Genomic DNA, 15,500 nt, shown 5'->3' with positions numbered 1-15,500 from the left:
ACTTGAAAATTTGGCAGCCGGCAATGTATTTTGGGTATATGCTGTATAGCCAAAATAAATTGAAATGGGTTTTTATTGGATACTGTGCAAAGCTACAAATTAAATAAGCTGCCAATTAGTTGCAACTCTTAGCATATTTACTAAATGTAGTTGTATTATCTGCCAAAGTATTTCCTAATCTATTTAACCCATCCAACTTCCATGTTCATTTCATTTCTCATGCACTGTGAAGTAGCAAAAGTTTCTACTTGTTAGATGAGGTTAAATTAGCCAAGTCTTCTGCTCTCAGTCGCGAGCTGCATTCAAAGGGGCACAGGTTGGAGAATTGGTGCTACAATGTTGTAGTTCCATCTCTGACCTACAGCATGGCTCCCTGTTGCAAGCAAGGATTGTGGATTTACCCAATAGGATTTTTTTTTCACAAGTGTTGCCAACTGACTTGCGTTTATAAAGTGCCTTTAACATAGAAAAGCATCCCGAGGTACTTCACAGAATTATAAGCAAAAAAATGGATGCCCAGCCTAAGAAGTGGAGATGAGGAGGGATAACCCATAGTTTGATTAAAGTGGTGGGTTTTGAGGAGATGCCTAAATGAGGATTGGAAGGAGAAGAGCCAGAGGAGGTTTAGCGAAGGAATTTTAGAGTGTGGGTTCTTGGGCTGAAAACATGGCTGTCAATGGTGGGTTGTAAGGAGGGGTTGATTGCACAAGAGTCAGGAGTACAAGAAAGGGAGAGTTGCATGGGAGGTGACGTGCTCAAGGAGGTTACAGGGTTAGAGAGGCCATGGAGCAATTTAACCACAAATTTGAAATTGAAATTAATAGTTACTCTGCACATTTCATTAGTATTTTTCATGTTCAGTCACATCCAACTCCAGCTCCATTGGTTGTACTGCATTTTTACTTCTGCGGATCTACAGTTCCAGCAGTTATCACTCCTCCGATCTCCACTTTATTTATTCTCAATTGATTACCTTAATCTGCACTAAGTAAAGAAGGGCACAGGCATGTTCTTTATGTGCTTATCTCCAACACCATAGTTAAAGTCACTTGAGTCACTTCATGCCCAGCTTGTTCTTCTAAGTCTTAAGAAGCATATGGTTCATGTTGAAACAAATAAGAATTGGTCTCTGAAACTGGTCTATGGACATTGTGGAGGCCCCTCAGTCGACAGCAGGTATGGTAACAAGCGTGAGTGGATCTCTGAAAACTGCCAGGTGGCTATATTTGTGCCTATTTCTTATGTTCTTATTAACATGTGGTCAGGACCCCTCATATTGTCCACTCCTAAAATTGTCCAAACTCATTTGTTTCACGCAACACCTTACACAAAGGAAGTATTAACCACCAAATATAGTCTCTATTTTAGACTCCAAACCAAGAAAGAATTAACTTGCATTTATGTAGTGCGCATCCTCAGAACATCCCAAAAGATTTTCAAAGCCAATGGATCACTTTGAAAGTGTAGTCACTATTATGTAGCAGATGCAGTAGCCAATGATTGGCCAGTAAAACATTTTTGGTGGTGTTGCTTGAGGGATGAATGTTGGCCAGCCTGGATTATGTGATCAAACTGAACTGTCCTTACCCAGATACTGTCCAATTTTTCTTATTTCTACACTGCGTTTAATGATCGGACTGCACTCCTCTCTATTCAGCAATGCCCTCATACCCATGTAATAGGGGCACAGTTGGACCCAAAGCCTCTTAAGCCATTATATCCTTGTGTCTCTGTGGCAACAAGGATGGTCTTTCCTTCTCTTTTTGTTGAAAGTTCAGCTTCATGACTTTTACACTGACCGATCTCACTCAGCCTTAGCAAAGAACCACCTCTGGGTATTGGCCGTGGTACTCTTAACACAGTAGGTTAGTGCTCCAAAACAGCCTGCTGCTCAATGCAGTTGCTAACTGAAGTGCCCACAAACTTCACAAATGTAATTGGGCCTCCGAACTCTCATTGTTATTTTTAAACAGATGTTATTTCTTACCTTTGTAGTCAGTAGAAGATGGGAGCCTTGTAAGGGATGACCTGATTTCGTTGAATTTGGTTTTATATCACAGTATCCCTGAAAACACATGAACTCATTTCAGTAATTTCAAGATCCTATTCAATGGGCTCCTCAGCAATTATATCAGAAGACTTGGTATATCAAATATTAGTTCTGTACTTGTACTTCCACTTGCCTTTCCACCTGTGGCTGGTGTCAAAGAGTAGCTAAGTCCAGTCTCCCTCCATCTCGAAAGCTGTGCCACAGAATCCACTCGGTTTCCTGTTCTGCCAGAGCCAGTTTTTCACAAACCAGGCTACTTCCTCTGAAACGAGCCACTCCCTCCGCTATTCGTATTGTGACTGACCCAAGCTAAAACGGAACATAGAATCACTAGGAACAGGAGGAGGCCATTCAGTGCCTGGAACAGTTAGAACATGGTTTTACAGCTACAACACTGGCATCTACCCTGTAATATGGAAAATTGCCCAGGTATGTCCTGTACACAAAAAGCAGGACAAGTCCAACCCGGCCAATTACCGCCCCATCAGCCTATTCTCAATCATCAGTAAAGTGATGCAAGGCGTCATCAACAGTGCCATCAAGCTGCACTTGCTTAGCAATAACCTGCTCAGTGACGCTCAGTTTGGGTTGCGCCAGGGCCACTCAGCTCCTGACCTCATTACAGCCTTGGTTCAAACATGGACAAAAGAGCTGAACTCAAGAGGTGAGGTAAGAGTGACTTCCCTTGACATCAAGGCAGCATTTGACCGAGTATGGCATCAAGGAGCCCTAGCAAAACTGAAGTCAATGGGAATCAGGGGGAAAATTCTTCGCTGGTTGGAATCATACTTAGCGCAAAGGAAGATGGTTGTGGTTGTTGGAGGTCAATCATCTGAGCTCAGGGCATCACTGCAGGAGTTCCTCAGGGTAGTGTCCTAGGCCCAACCATCTTCAGCTGCTTCAACAATGACCTTCCGTCAATCATAAGGTCAGAAGTAGGGATGTTCGCAGATGATTGCACAATGTTCAGCACCATTCGCGACTCCTCAGATCCTGAAGCAGTCCCTGTAGAAATGCAGCAAGACCTGGACAATATTCAGGCTTGGGCTGACAAGTGGCAAGCAACAGTCGTGCCACACAAGTGCCAGGCAATGACCATCTCCAACAAGAGAGAACCTAACCATCTCCCCTTGACATTCAATGGCATTACCATCACTGAATCTCCCACTATCAACATCCTAGGGGCTACCACTGACCAGAAACTGAACTGGAGTAGCCATATAAATACCGTGGCTACAAGAGCAGGTCAGAGGCTAGGAATCCTGCAGCGAGTAACTCACCTCCTGACTCCCCAAAGCCTGTCCACCATCTACAAGGCACAAGTCAGGAGTGTGATGGAATACTGAAACACAAACAAGAAATGCTGCACAGTGGCGCAGTGGTTAGCACCGCAGCCTCACAGCTCCAGCGACCCGGGTTCAATTCTGGGTACTGCCTGTGTGGAGTTTGCAAGTTCTCCCTGTGTCTGCGTGGGTTTTCTCTGGGTGCTCCGGCTTCCTCCCACATGCCAAAGACTTGCAGGTTGATAGGTTAATTGGCCATTATAAATTGCCCCTAGTATAGGTAGGTGGTAGGGAAATATAGGGACAGGTGGGGATGTGGTAGGAATATGGAATTAGTGTAGGATTAGCATAAATGGGTGGTTGATGGTCGGCACAGACTCGGTGGGCCGAAGGGCCTGCTTCAGTGCTGTATCTCTAAACTAAACTAAACTAAACTACTCAGCAGGTCTGGCAGCAGCTGTGGAGAGCGAAGCAGAGTTAACGTTTCAGGTCAGTGACCCTTCATCAGAACTGGCAGATATTAGTTCACTTGCCTGGATGGGTGCAGCTTCAACAACACTCATGAAGCTCAACACCATCCAGGACAAAGCAGCCTGCTTGATTGGCACCCAGTCCACAAACATTCACTCCTTTCACCACCGACGCACTGTGGCACCATCTACATGATGCACTGTAGCAACGCAGCAAGGCTTCCTCGACAGCACCTTCCAAACCCACGCCCTCTACCAACTAGAAGGACAAGGGCAGAAAATACATGGGAATACCACCACCTGCAAGTTCCCCTCCAAGTCACTCACCATCCTGACTTGGAACGATATCGCCGGTCCTTTACTATCGCTAGGTCAAAATTCTGGAACTCCCTTCCTAACAGCACTGTGGGTGTACCTACCTCCCGTGGACTGCAGCGGTTCAAGAAGGCAGTTCACCACCACCTTCTCGAGGACAACTAGGGATGGGCAGTAAATGCTGGCCTCGCCAGCAATGCCCACATCCTATGAATGAATTTTTAAAAAACATTTTAAACTCATTTATCAGCCTTTGCTGCATATCCCTTGATACTCTTGCCTAACAAAAATCTATCAATCTCAGTCTTGAAAGCTCCAGTTGTTCCCCTATGCTCATAACCTTTTGGAGGAGAGAATTCCAAATTCAGATGGAAAAGTGATTCCTGATTTCACTCCTGACCTAGCTCTAATTTTACAATTATGCACCCTCGTTCTTGATTTCCCACCAGAGCAAATATTTTCTCTGTATCGACTTGAATCATTTTAACATTTTAAACACCTCAATTGGATCATCCCTTAATGTTGTGAACTCAAGGAAATGCAAGCCTAATCTATGGAAGCTGTTGCCATAATTTAACCTCCAAGCCCCAGTATAAATCTAGTGAATCTGCACTCTATCCCCTCCAAGGCCAACTTTTCTTTCCTGACATGCAGTTGCTAGAATTTGAATGTTGCCTGACAAAGACAATAACTTTCCAACATTGCATTGATGGCGCACTTTCAATTTAACACTGGAGTACCAGCTAACTTCACCAGCCCAATCTCCCTAAGTTGATGCCAATTCAGGAGAAGACATTTGGGTATAACGTTGAGCAGAATGAAGTAGTAACTCCTGTTACGCACTGAAATTTGCAGAATAAATATGCTGCTAAGAGCAAAGCTGGAATTCTTGTCAGTGGGAAAACAGAGAACAGAAATATTTTGCAATAATAACTAGCAATAGTATATTGTGAGATAGCTGTTAATGATTTTAGTAAATAATGCCCCATCTATGATCTCAGTGAGGGATACTGAGCTAATCAGAGAATCTGACAGCTGCATTTTGTATGAATTCACTTGACCCTGACTCCAGTATAAAATCTGTTGTATTAGTCACTACTCACATTATCTTAAGAAATTTGTGAAATAAATATTGGCCTGGAGTTTGTGGTGGTAATGATGGCAAAAACTGTCAGCACTTACTCACCGTTGCTACGCCACTGAAACTGACAGCAACTTCTGACAGCAACCACACATGCGCAAAATAATCTTGAATTCCAGAAGTTGCTGTCAGTGATTCTATGCTTCTCCGGAGGGTGCGATGTTGAGGTACCCCCAGACTGTATTCAAATGGGAAATCAGTTGAATTGATGTGAATTTCCACTCTTAAACTGTTAGTACACCGTTTTAAAACTTTTTAAATGGTGTACTAAATTCACAATTACTGCTAAACATTATCTATGGCCCTGAGAAACTAACTATATTTATGAAATGTCAAACTTCTCCTCAATAAAAAAAATCCTTTCAAAAATATATTTCTATTAAAGTTTGTTTATCTTCACTTTAGCTTCCATCTTAATCCAATCATCATCATTTATTTCGCTCTCTGAAAATTTAAATTAAAAGTGAAGGGTTTCATTACTTTTAACTTCTTGATTGCTGACTGTGAGAATACTTCAATGTAATTGGCTGCTAACCCTGATTGCTGACATCACTATTGTTGGGCCCCTGGTACTTCCATTGATTTGGTACTAGATTTAAACTGCCACTGGGAAAGGGGGAATGCACCCAACAGCAATCACTAGATCTTGTGGGCAGCTTTCTTCGATGAGCATTGGTGCTTCACCGCTGATGACAAAATCCACTTCACAAAGTCAGGCAAGTGAAATCAGCAACCATTGTTGGAGTCTGAGATATATTTATTGAAAATATATGTGCTTAAGAAACAGTATGAAGAACATCAAAACCACCACTTCCACCGAGCACATACAAACCTACTTATCAGGTACTCTATACAGTTTGACCTTACCTGGTACAACAACAACAGCTTGCATTTATATATCACCTTTAATGTAGTAAAACGTCCTAAGGAACTTTACAAGTGTCATCTTGTAAACAAACTTTGACACCAAGCCACATAGGAGATATTGGGGCAGATGACAAAATGCTTGGACAATGAGTTATGTTTTAAGGAAGGTCATAAAGGCGGAAAGAAAGGTGGAGAGATTTAGGGAGGGAATTCCAGAGCTTAGGGCCCAGGCAGCTGAAGGCACAGCCACCAGTGGTGAACCAAATAAAATTGGGGATGCTCAAGAAGCCAGAATTGGTGAAGCACAGAGATCTCAGGGAGCTGTAAGGCTGGAGGGGATCACAGGGATAGGCAACAGCCCCTGGCCACAGTCTAAGATTAAACCAGTCAGTTTGCAACCTTGGTGTCACATTTGACCCTGAGGTGAGCTTCCGACCTCATATTTGTCTGTTGCGCACAAGAAGTGTGATGATACAAATTATGGACAAAATCTGAAGAGTTATAAAAACGAACTTTGTCTTTAAAAGAATCGACCTTTCTATTAAAAAATGAACACTGCTCCAAAATGGCCACAGAAGATTCAAACTGTCTGACAAAGACAAAGAAAAATCTTCAAACTAAGAGGTGTCAATTGCATCCATCCTACACCCATCCTAAAATATTCCAGAATTGAATGGGTTCTTCTGAAACAGAGAAGGTGTGAAGTAACCACGTCCTGGGCCATTGTGTGATCACTATGGGGGAGAGACCAAAGTGTCTCCTAACCAGAGGCGAGAGGTAACACAGCTTTACCTTAAAAAGCAGCCCAGAGAGGGACACCAAAAAAGAAAACAGCATCCAGAAGCTTGTTTCCAGCAAACCAGAAGGCACGTGCCCTGCTGTAGAGTTCTGTATTTACTCAGCAGTGAACTAGAAGTTATCTACTAACATCAACTGAAGTCCTGATTAAGAGAGAAATCTACAAATCTACATCAGGCCTGAAATCAATGAGAACTTGATTTCCAGGAGAATTCAGCAGGTTTACGATGACCTCCCCTGAAACCTACTTGCCATTTATAGTCGCTTACCCCTTTTTTCCTCTCTATCTGTCTGTGTGTGTGTGTGTGTGTGTGAGAGAGCAAGCGAATGTATAAGTGGATGTGGTTGTGACAATTTCGGGATAAGGTGTATTGATCAATAAAGAATTGATTTTCTGTTTTAAACTTACGAGAAAACCTGTCATGGTCTGTTTATTTGACCAGTATAACACCAAGGGGCTAAACCCTAATAACAAAACATACTTGCTGCAGTCAGGTGGGAGTTGAACAGTGGGAACCACCCAAATCTCACCATGTGGCCGTAATACATGCCATCACTTAGACCACCTATTTCCACCTCTGTAACATCGTCCGACCACCCCTGTCTCAGCTCATCTCCTGCTGAAGCCCTCCTTCGTGCCTTCATTATCTCTAGATTTGACTTTTCCAACGTACTGCTGGCTGGTCTCCCACATTCTACCGTAAACTTGAGGTCATCCAAAACTCAGCTTCCTGTGTTTTAACTTGCACCAAGTCCCGTTCACCTATCACCCTGTGCTCACTAACTTACATTGGCTCCTGATCAAACAACGTCTTGATTTTAAATTCTCACCCTTTTCAAATCCCTCCATGGCCTCAGCTCTCCCTATCTCTGTAATCTCCTCCTACCCCACAACCCTCCAAAATATCTGCGCTCCTCTAATTCTGGCCTCTTGTACATCCCTGATTTTAATCATTCCACCAATTGCCTAGGCCGTAAGTTCTAGAGTACTTTCCGTCTAGCACTCCACCTCAATTTCCTTCTTTATAACACTCCAAACCCCAAAGACACATAAGCATAGTTTGAGAATCCAATCAGTACAACCAGCAGTTTTACTTTAGCAGCTGTCAATTTATAATTGTGCTGTGCTCATGTGTCTTTGGGGTTTGTCGGAGTTTAATAGCTGAGCACAGTACAGTCTACCCCTGTTAATTCAAAGTGTTTTTTGATCACTAAAAAATTAAATTTAACAGTAGCTTAAATTAAGTGATTTGAATAAAACAACACAGGTGGAGTTTGTTTTGCACTATTTTGATTCAAATTAACAGATCAGTTGAATTAAGCAACTTTGAATTAAACTGAGTAGGCTGCATGGCTACTATCATATATTTGAAGGGCATGCACTCAGAACATAACATTCACATGCTTTTCTTTCAAACCCTATTGTGCTTGGACATGTAATCTCTGACTATTTGCAGTGATTTGTTGTCTTTGAGTTGCCAGACCCAGCCTGAATATCAGTTAGCACATGCATATCTCTCCTTTAAAGTATATGAGTAATAGTTAATCTGAACATTCACTTCCTTGTACCGCCTGCTCATAATAGATATAATATACATTCGGGGGGTGTAAACTGTAAGATAAACGGTTATCACATACATAGAGACAGGGCCACCTCCTCCAAGAGTGAAAAACAGGAAGCTGGAAGGGGAAAGGCTGTCAACTGCTGTAAGCCTATGACTCAACCCAAATGTAAATGAAACGGTGCGATATATGGTGGTCTCTTTATTAACCCTTTCCTGTCGTCTCCACAGAGTGAGATAAATGAAAAGCTTCAAAAACAGGAAGAGGCATACAGTGCGAGAATCAGCAAACTGATAAAGCAATGAGCTGTGTGACAGGAGAAGCTGTCGGCATTTCCCTGAAGACTGCTGGCCAACAAGACATGCTGCTTGTTGAGCCGATTATTTGTTTTGAATGTAGGTGATAGCGAGGGTCTTCATTTTGTTCAGGAAAAAGTGTTTGGCACTTTGGGGAGGATCAGGAGCCATGCATCATGCTTTTTGAGTTTGTGTCATGTGATGTGTTCTTATTTTGTGTATGTAAACAAACTATGGCTTATTTTCTGAAGATGGTGTCCTTGTCCTGTTAGAACATTTCGGTATGTTAAAGGAACTATATAAATGCAAGTTGTTCTTTTGTTCATAGTTCAGGTATAAATATTAAAATCATTTTCATAGTTCCGCAGCACTTCCTGTGCAAAGAGTTATTTTGTTGTTTTGCTCTTCCTGATATCTCCGCACCATCTCCAAGCGAGAGGACAAGATGCAGCCCTGCTCACCAGGCTCTGCCAATATCACTCTATATAGTGCTCCTCATGCGAAGGACAAAGATTCAGACTGGTTTACAATGAGGAGGAAAGAATTGAATGCAAAACATGAGAGCTGGAAATGGGCAGGGATGACTGCATTGGAAAACTCACAGGCTGAGGAAACCTGGGTAGAAATCCATTTTTAAAATTCACTCTCAGGATGTGGGTGTCAGTGGCAAGGCCTGCATTTAGTGCCCATCCTGTTTGATACAACTGAGTAGCTAGCTTGGCCAGAGGGCAGCTCAGAGTCAACCAATATGGAGTCACATATAGACCAGACCATGTGAGAACAGAATATTTCCTTCCCTAAAGACCTGGACAACATCCAGGCTTGCGCTGATAAGAGGCAATTAACAATCGCACCACACAAGTGTCAGGCAATGACCATCTCCAACAGGAGAGAATCTAACCATCTCCCCTTGATGTTAAATGACATTACCGTCGCTGAATTCCCCGCTATCAACATCCTGGGGGTTACCGTCGAGCAGAAATTGAATTGCACCAGTCACATAAATACTGTGGCTACAACAGCAGGTCAGAGGCTGGGAATTCTGTGGCGAGTAACTCACCTCCTCTCCCCAAAGCCTGTCCACCATCTACAAGGCACAAATCAGGAGTGTTGGAATACTCTCCACCTGCCTGGATGGGTGCAGCTCCAACAGCAGTTAAGAAGCTCAGCACCATCCAGGACAAAGCAGTCTGATTGATTGGCACCCCATCCACCATCTTCAACATTCATTTCCTTCACCACTGATGCACAGTGGCAGCAGGGTGTACCATCTACAAGATGCTCCTTAGATAGCACCTTCCAAACCCACAACCTCTACCACCTGGAAGGACAAGGGCAGCAGACGCATGGGAGCACCACCTCCTGCAACTTCCCCTCCAAGTCACACACTATCCTGACTTGGAACTTTATCGCCGTTCCTTCACTGTCACTGGGTCAAAATCCTGGAACTCCCTTCCTAACAGCACTGTTGGTGTACCCACACCCCAAGGACTGCAGTGGTTCAAGAAGGGAGCTCATAACCACCTTCTCAGTGGCGCAGTGGTTAGCACCGCAGCCTCACAGCTCCAGCGACCCGGGTTCGGTTCTGGGTACTGCCTGTGCGGAGTTTGCAAGTTCTCCCTGTGACCGCGTAGGTTTCCGCTGGGTACTCTGGTTTCCTCCCACAGCCAAAGACTTGCAGGTTGATAGGTAAATTGCACTTAGTGTAGGTAGGTGGTAGGAGAATTGTGGGGATGTTGTAAGGAGTATGGGATTAATGTAGGATTAGTATAAATGGGTGGTTGATGGTTGGCACAGACTCGGTGGGCTGAAGGGCCTATTTCAGTGCTGTATATCTCTCTCTCTCTATATATATATATAATTAAGGATCGGCACTAAATGCTGGCCTAACCAGCAATGCCCTTATCCCATGAATGAACCAACTCCCCATTGCCATAAGCAATTGATCACTTTTACTGGTAGATTTTTTTTAAGGGAATTTAAATTCTTGAACTACCATTGTGAGATCACATTATCCAGACTATTAGTCCAAGGCTCTGTATTACCAGCCTAGTAACATTACAGCTATACTAGTGTCTTTTGAATGTTGGCTGCAAGGGTGCCTGCATTTTGTGTGTAATTTTTGACATACGAATCTGTCAACATTTAACGAAACTAGAGATTTTCCATCATGGCATGGGTCAGGGGCACTTGGGAAATTGCATGACCTCCAGTCCTCGATATTTTGTCTGTTTATCTTAGGGACACCCGCAAGCAGTGCTCAAGCAGAAACTCTCCCCTTATACCGTGGCTAAAGACATGAGGGTCATATTGTTCCAGCTTTAAGTGATTTATCATAGAAATATTTATTTTTTTCTACACATTTTGCAGGTTTCAATGGTTAATTTGGTTTGATAAACACAGAATAGACAGTTATAATTTAACAGCATCTAATCATGGGTTTCAACTGATGGAGGGTGAATTTTCCATGTTCGCACTCCCAGCTGAGATCCTTGCCCAGCTTGACCACACACTGGGAAATCACACCCTCTGTGACTTTGTTTATTGCTGTGCCTGTGATTTGCTGATGTGCAATTCCACATGGGAAACCTCAAGCAAAAAATTCACTCATAATTCAAACCAAGATTATTTTACAAGCTTGAAAATTACGACCAGTGTTCTGTTAAATCTACCAAGATGCTCCATTGTAGGCATATAATTATACAAGTTTACTTTCTTTAACATGAATTCTGTAAAATACTTTTTTAATGTATGTAGCTAAAATTTAGCTCAATAAACTTCATATGAAACCAAGTCTTAATGAAATTAAAATTCATCTTGTGTAAATTGCCAGGCGCACGATTCAACTTTAAATCATCATGAGTACATCTCAGAGGTAACCGGACTGAGAATGGGGGTTCTTCATATCTCATATCCTACGATGCACATTAGCACACTTGCACAATGGATACCTTGTATTAACCACAACAAAATAATTTTACAAATCAACAACAATAATTTCTATTTATACAGCACCTCTAACATAGTAAAACGTCCCAAGGAGTTGCACAGGCGTGTTATCAGAATTTGATACCAAGGCACATAAGAGATATTGAGACAGGTGACAAAGTTTGGTCAAAGAGATAGGTTTGGTTTTCAGAAGTGTCTTAAAGGAGGAGGGGGAGGCAGAGAGCAGTACAAGTAAATTGCCATTTCAGGTGGAAGGAGTGTTAGAGAGGGAATTCCAGAACTTAGGGCCTAGGCAGCTAAAGCATGGCTAACAATGGTGGTGCAACAGAAATCAGAGATTCACAAGAGGTCGGAGTTGGAGGAGTGCAGATATTTCAGAGGGTTGTAGGGATAGAAGATGTTACAGAGATAGGGAGGGGCAAGGCCTTGGAGGGATTTGAACATATACATGAGAATTTTAAATATAGATCAGCAAGCACGTGGGTGATGGATGAACAGGGCTTGGTGCGAGTTAGGATGTAGGCAGCAGAGTTTCAGATGTGTTTAGTTTACGGAAGGTGGAAGAGGGAATCAGTGTGATGAGTAGGTCAGCATCACAGCATGTGGGTGCACCTATTTACTCCACCCATAGAGTACAGGGTAGCAGCTCTATATCAACATGATAAATTCCCATGTCCCTCCCGCTCATATCTCCATCAGCAGTTAGTGGGGTCAAAAACATCACCTGAAATGTCCCAGGAGTCATTCACTTTTCTGTCAGCTGCTAAACCCTGCAGTCGTATTGGTTATACTTACACTGTGCCTCCACTTGACAGAATAACTGATGAAAGAGGAGGAATTAAGGAAATGTAGTTCCAAGCTCACACTACAGATGGCTAGAACATTTGCGTCCCGACTGCGCCCAAGCAACTCTGAACGTTATGTGTCAAATCATCTATCATTCGAGATATGACTGGATTGTCCAGGGCTGCATCACCATTCCTGCAGTGAAGGTGCTGTAATGGTGCCATCTGCTGCTCATTTTGATGATTGCAGTGAAAAAATGAAATTGATTAAATATTTGGGACGCGATCATTTATTTACAATTGAGGCTTTAGTTTTAAATTGAATCCACTTACACATGGCAACTTCCTTTGCAAACGCAAGAGATGCAACACCTGCTCTTTTACCTCCTCTCTTCCTACCATCTAGGGCCAAAACCAGGGCCTTCCAGGTGAAACAGCAATTTACTTGTACTTCTTCAAATTTACAACAACTTGCATTTATTTGGCACCTTTAACATAGTAAAACATCCCAAGGTGCTTCACAGGACATAAGAATATAAGAAATAGGAGCTGGAGTAGGCCATTTGGCCCTTCAAAAAGACCATGGCTAACCTTCCACCTGAATTCCACCTTCCTGTACTATCCCCATATCCATTATTTCCTTTAGTACCCAAAATTCTACCAACTTCTGTCTCGAATATACTCAACAACTGAGCATCCACAGCTCTCTGGGGTAGAGAATCCAAAGATTGTTAGTGGCCTGCATGGTACCTTACGAGTTGCTGAACATCCACTGGTGGATATTACAGAAATATGGAGGGGAGAGGCCATAGAGGTTTTGAAAACACGAATGAGTATTTTAAAATCGAGGCATTGCTTAACCAGGAGCCCATGTAGGTCAGTGCACACAGGGATGATGGCTGAACGGGTCTTGGTGCAAGTAAGGATTCGGGGCAGCAGTTTTAGATGACCTCAAGTTTACAGAGGGTAGAATGTGGGAAGCTGGCCAAGAGCACATTGGAATAGTCAATTCTGGAGGTAATAAAAGCATGGATGAGGGTTTCAGCAGCAGAAGAACTAAGGCAAGAGCCGAGTCAGGCATTGTTACAGAGGTGAAAATAGGTGCTTTTAGCAATGGGGTGGATATGTGGTTGGGAGTTCATCTCGGGGTCAAATATTTAGTAATATTAATTTGGAGCAAATTTCTGTTTATCCAGTACTGGATGTCAGACAAGCAGTCTGATCATTTAGAGACAGTGGAGGAGTCGAGAGAGGTGGTGGTGAGGTAGAGCTGGGTGTTGTCAATGTACATGTGGAAACTAAGTTTTTGGATGATGTCGCCGAGGGGCAGCATGCAGAGAAATAGGAGGGGCCAAGGATAAATCCTTGGGGGACACCAGAGATAATGGTGTGGAGGTAGGAAGAGAAGTCATTGCAGGTGATTCTATGGCTAAGGTTCAATAGACAAGAATGGAACCAAGCAAGAATAATTCCACCCAGCTGGAAGACGGAGAGGCGTTGAAGGAGGATGGTGTGGTCAACTGTATATTGTATCAGTATACTGTAGTCGCTGCTCACGATGTGGTCTCATTTACATTGGGAGACGAAATACAGACTGGATGATTCCTTTGTGATCTCCAATCAGTCTGCAAGCATGACCCTGAACTTCTGGTCGCCTGTCACTTTAATTCTCTGTCCCACTACCACTCTGGCCTTTCTGTCCTTGATCTCCTACACTTCTTCTAATGAAGCTCAACATAAGCTTGAGGAATAGCACCTCATCTTTTGATTAGGCACTTTACAGCCTTCCAGGCGTAACATTGAGTTCAACTAGAAGGACAAATCTAGCAGCAAATACATGGGTACACCACCACCTGCAAGTTCCCCTCCAAGTCACACACCATCCTGACTTGGAACTATATCGCCGTTCCTTCACTGTCGCTGGGTCAAAATCCTGGAACTCCCTTCCTAACAGCACTGTGGGTATACCTACCCCAACTGGACTGCAGCGGTTCAAGAAGACAGCTCACCACCACCTTCTCAAGGGCAATTAGGGATGGGCAATAAATGCTGGCCTGGCCAGCGACGCCCACATCCCATGAATGAATAAAAAAAAATTCAGATAATAATCACCACTCCTATATTTTTGGACAGAAGATGCTGTAATAATTCTGCTGTTGCCATTTACACCTCCTCTCGACCCAACTTTTGATTTTTTTTACTTGTCCCATTATCATCTTTTGCCTTACACTATCGTCCCTTTTCTCATTTAATCTGTCTTACCTTCCACCCTATCACAGACCTTCCCTTTTGTTCCTTCCTCCCCTACCCCCTTTCCCTGACTCTGTACTTACTTAAAAGCTGATGCATCTCTAAATTTTTCCAATTCTGATGAAAGGTCATCGACCTGAAGCGTTAACTCTGTTTCTCTCTCCAAAGATGATGCCTAACCTACTGAATATTTCCAGCATTTTCTGTTTTTATTTCAGGTATCTAGTGTCCATAGGCTTTTACTATTGTGCTGAAATTATTTAATGTGTTTTTATATATATTTGATTTGAATGTTGCACATTTTAATTAAACCAGTAATATAAAAGCAAAATACTGCAAATCAAAACAGAGTGCTGGAAATGCACAGCAGTTCTGGCAGCATCTGTGGTGAGAAACAGTTAATGTTTCAGGTCTGTGTCTTTTTATCAAAGACATAGAGAGATACAGCACTGAAACAGGCCCTTCAACCCACTGAGTCTGTGCTGACCAACAACCACCCATTTATGCTAATCCTACATTAACCCCATATTCCCTACCACATCCCCACAATTCTCCTACCACTTACCTACACTAGGGGCAATTTACAATGGTCAATTTACCTATCAACCTGCAAGTCTTTGGCTGTGGGAGAAAACCAGAGCACCCGGCAGAAACCCACACGGTCACAGGGAGAACTTGCAAACTCCGCACAGACAGTACCCAGGACGCTGGAGCTGTGAGGCTGCGGTGCTAA

General features: G+C 43.0%; 1 protein-coding gene across 3 annotated transcripts in view; it reads left to right on the top strand.

Moving 5' to 3' along the window:
• The window catches only part of cabcoco1 (ciliary associated calcium binding coiled-coil 1), a 106,794-nt gene extending 95,349 nt beyond the window's left edge, over nt 1-11,445 (top strand). For all 3 annotated transcript variants that reach the window (XM_068053314.1, XM_068053315.1, XM_068053316.1), the window contains exon 8: nt 8,718-11,445. In XM_068053314.1, the coding sequence (XP_067909415.1) occupies nt 8,718-8,792 (75 nt within the window). In that variant the 3' untranslated portion in view covers nt 8,793-11,445. The remainder of the gene's footprint in view (nt 1-8,717) is intronic.
• The last annotated feature ends 4,055 nt before the right edge of the window (nt 11,446-15,500 follow it).

This window comes from Heterodontus francisci, chromosome 20 (assembly GCF_036365525.1).
Source record: "Heterodontus francisci isolate sHetFra1 chromosome 20, sHetFra1.hap1, whole genome shotgun sequence".
Lineage (NCBI taxonomy): Eukaryota > Metazoa > Chordata > Chondrichthyes > Heterodontiformes > Heterodontidae > Heterodontus > Heterodontus francisci.
This window is presented reverse-complemented; position numbering and strand designations above follow the sequence as displayed.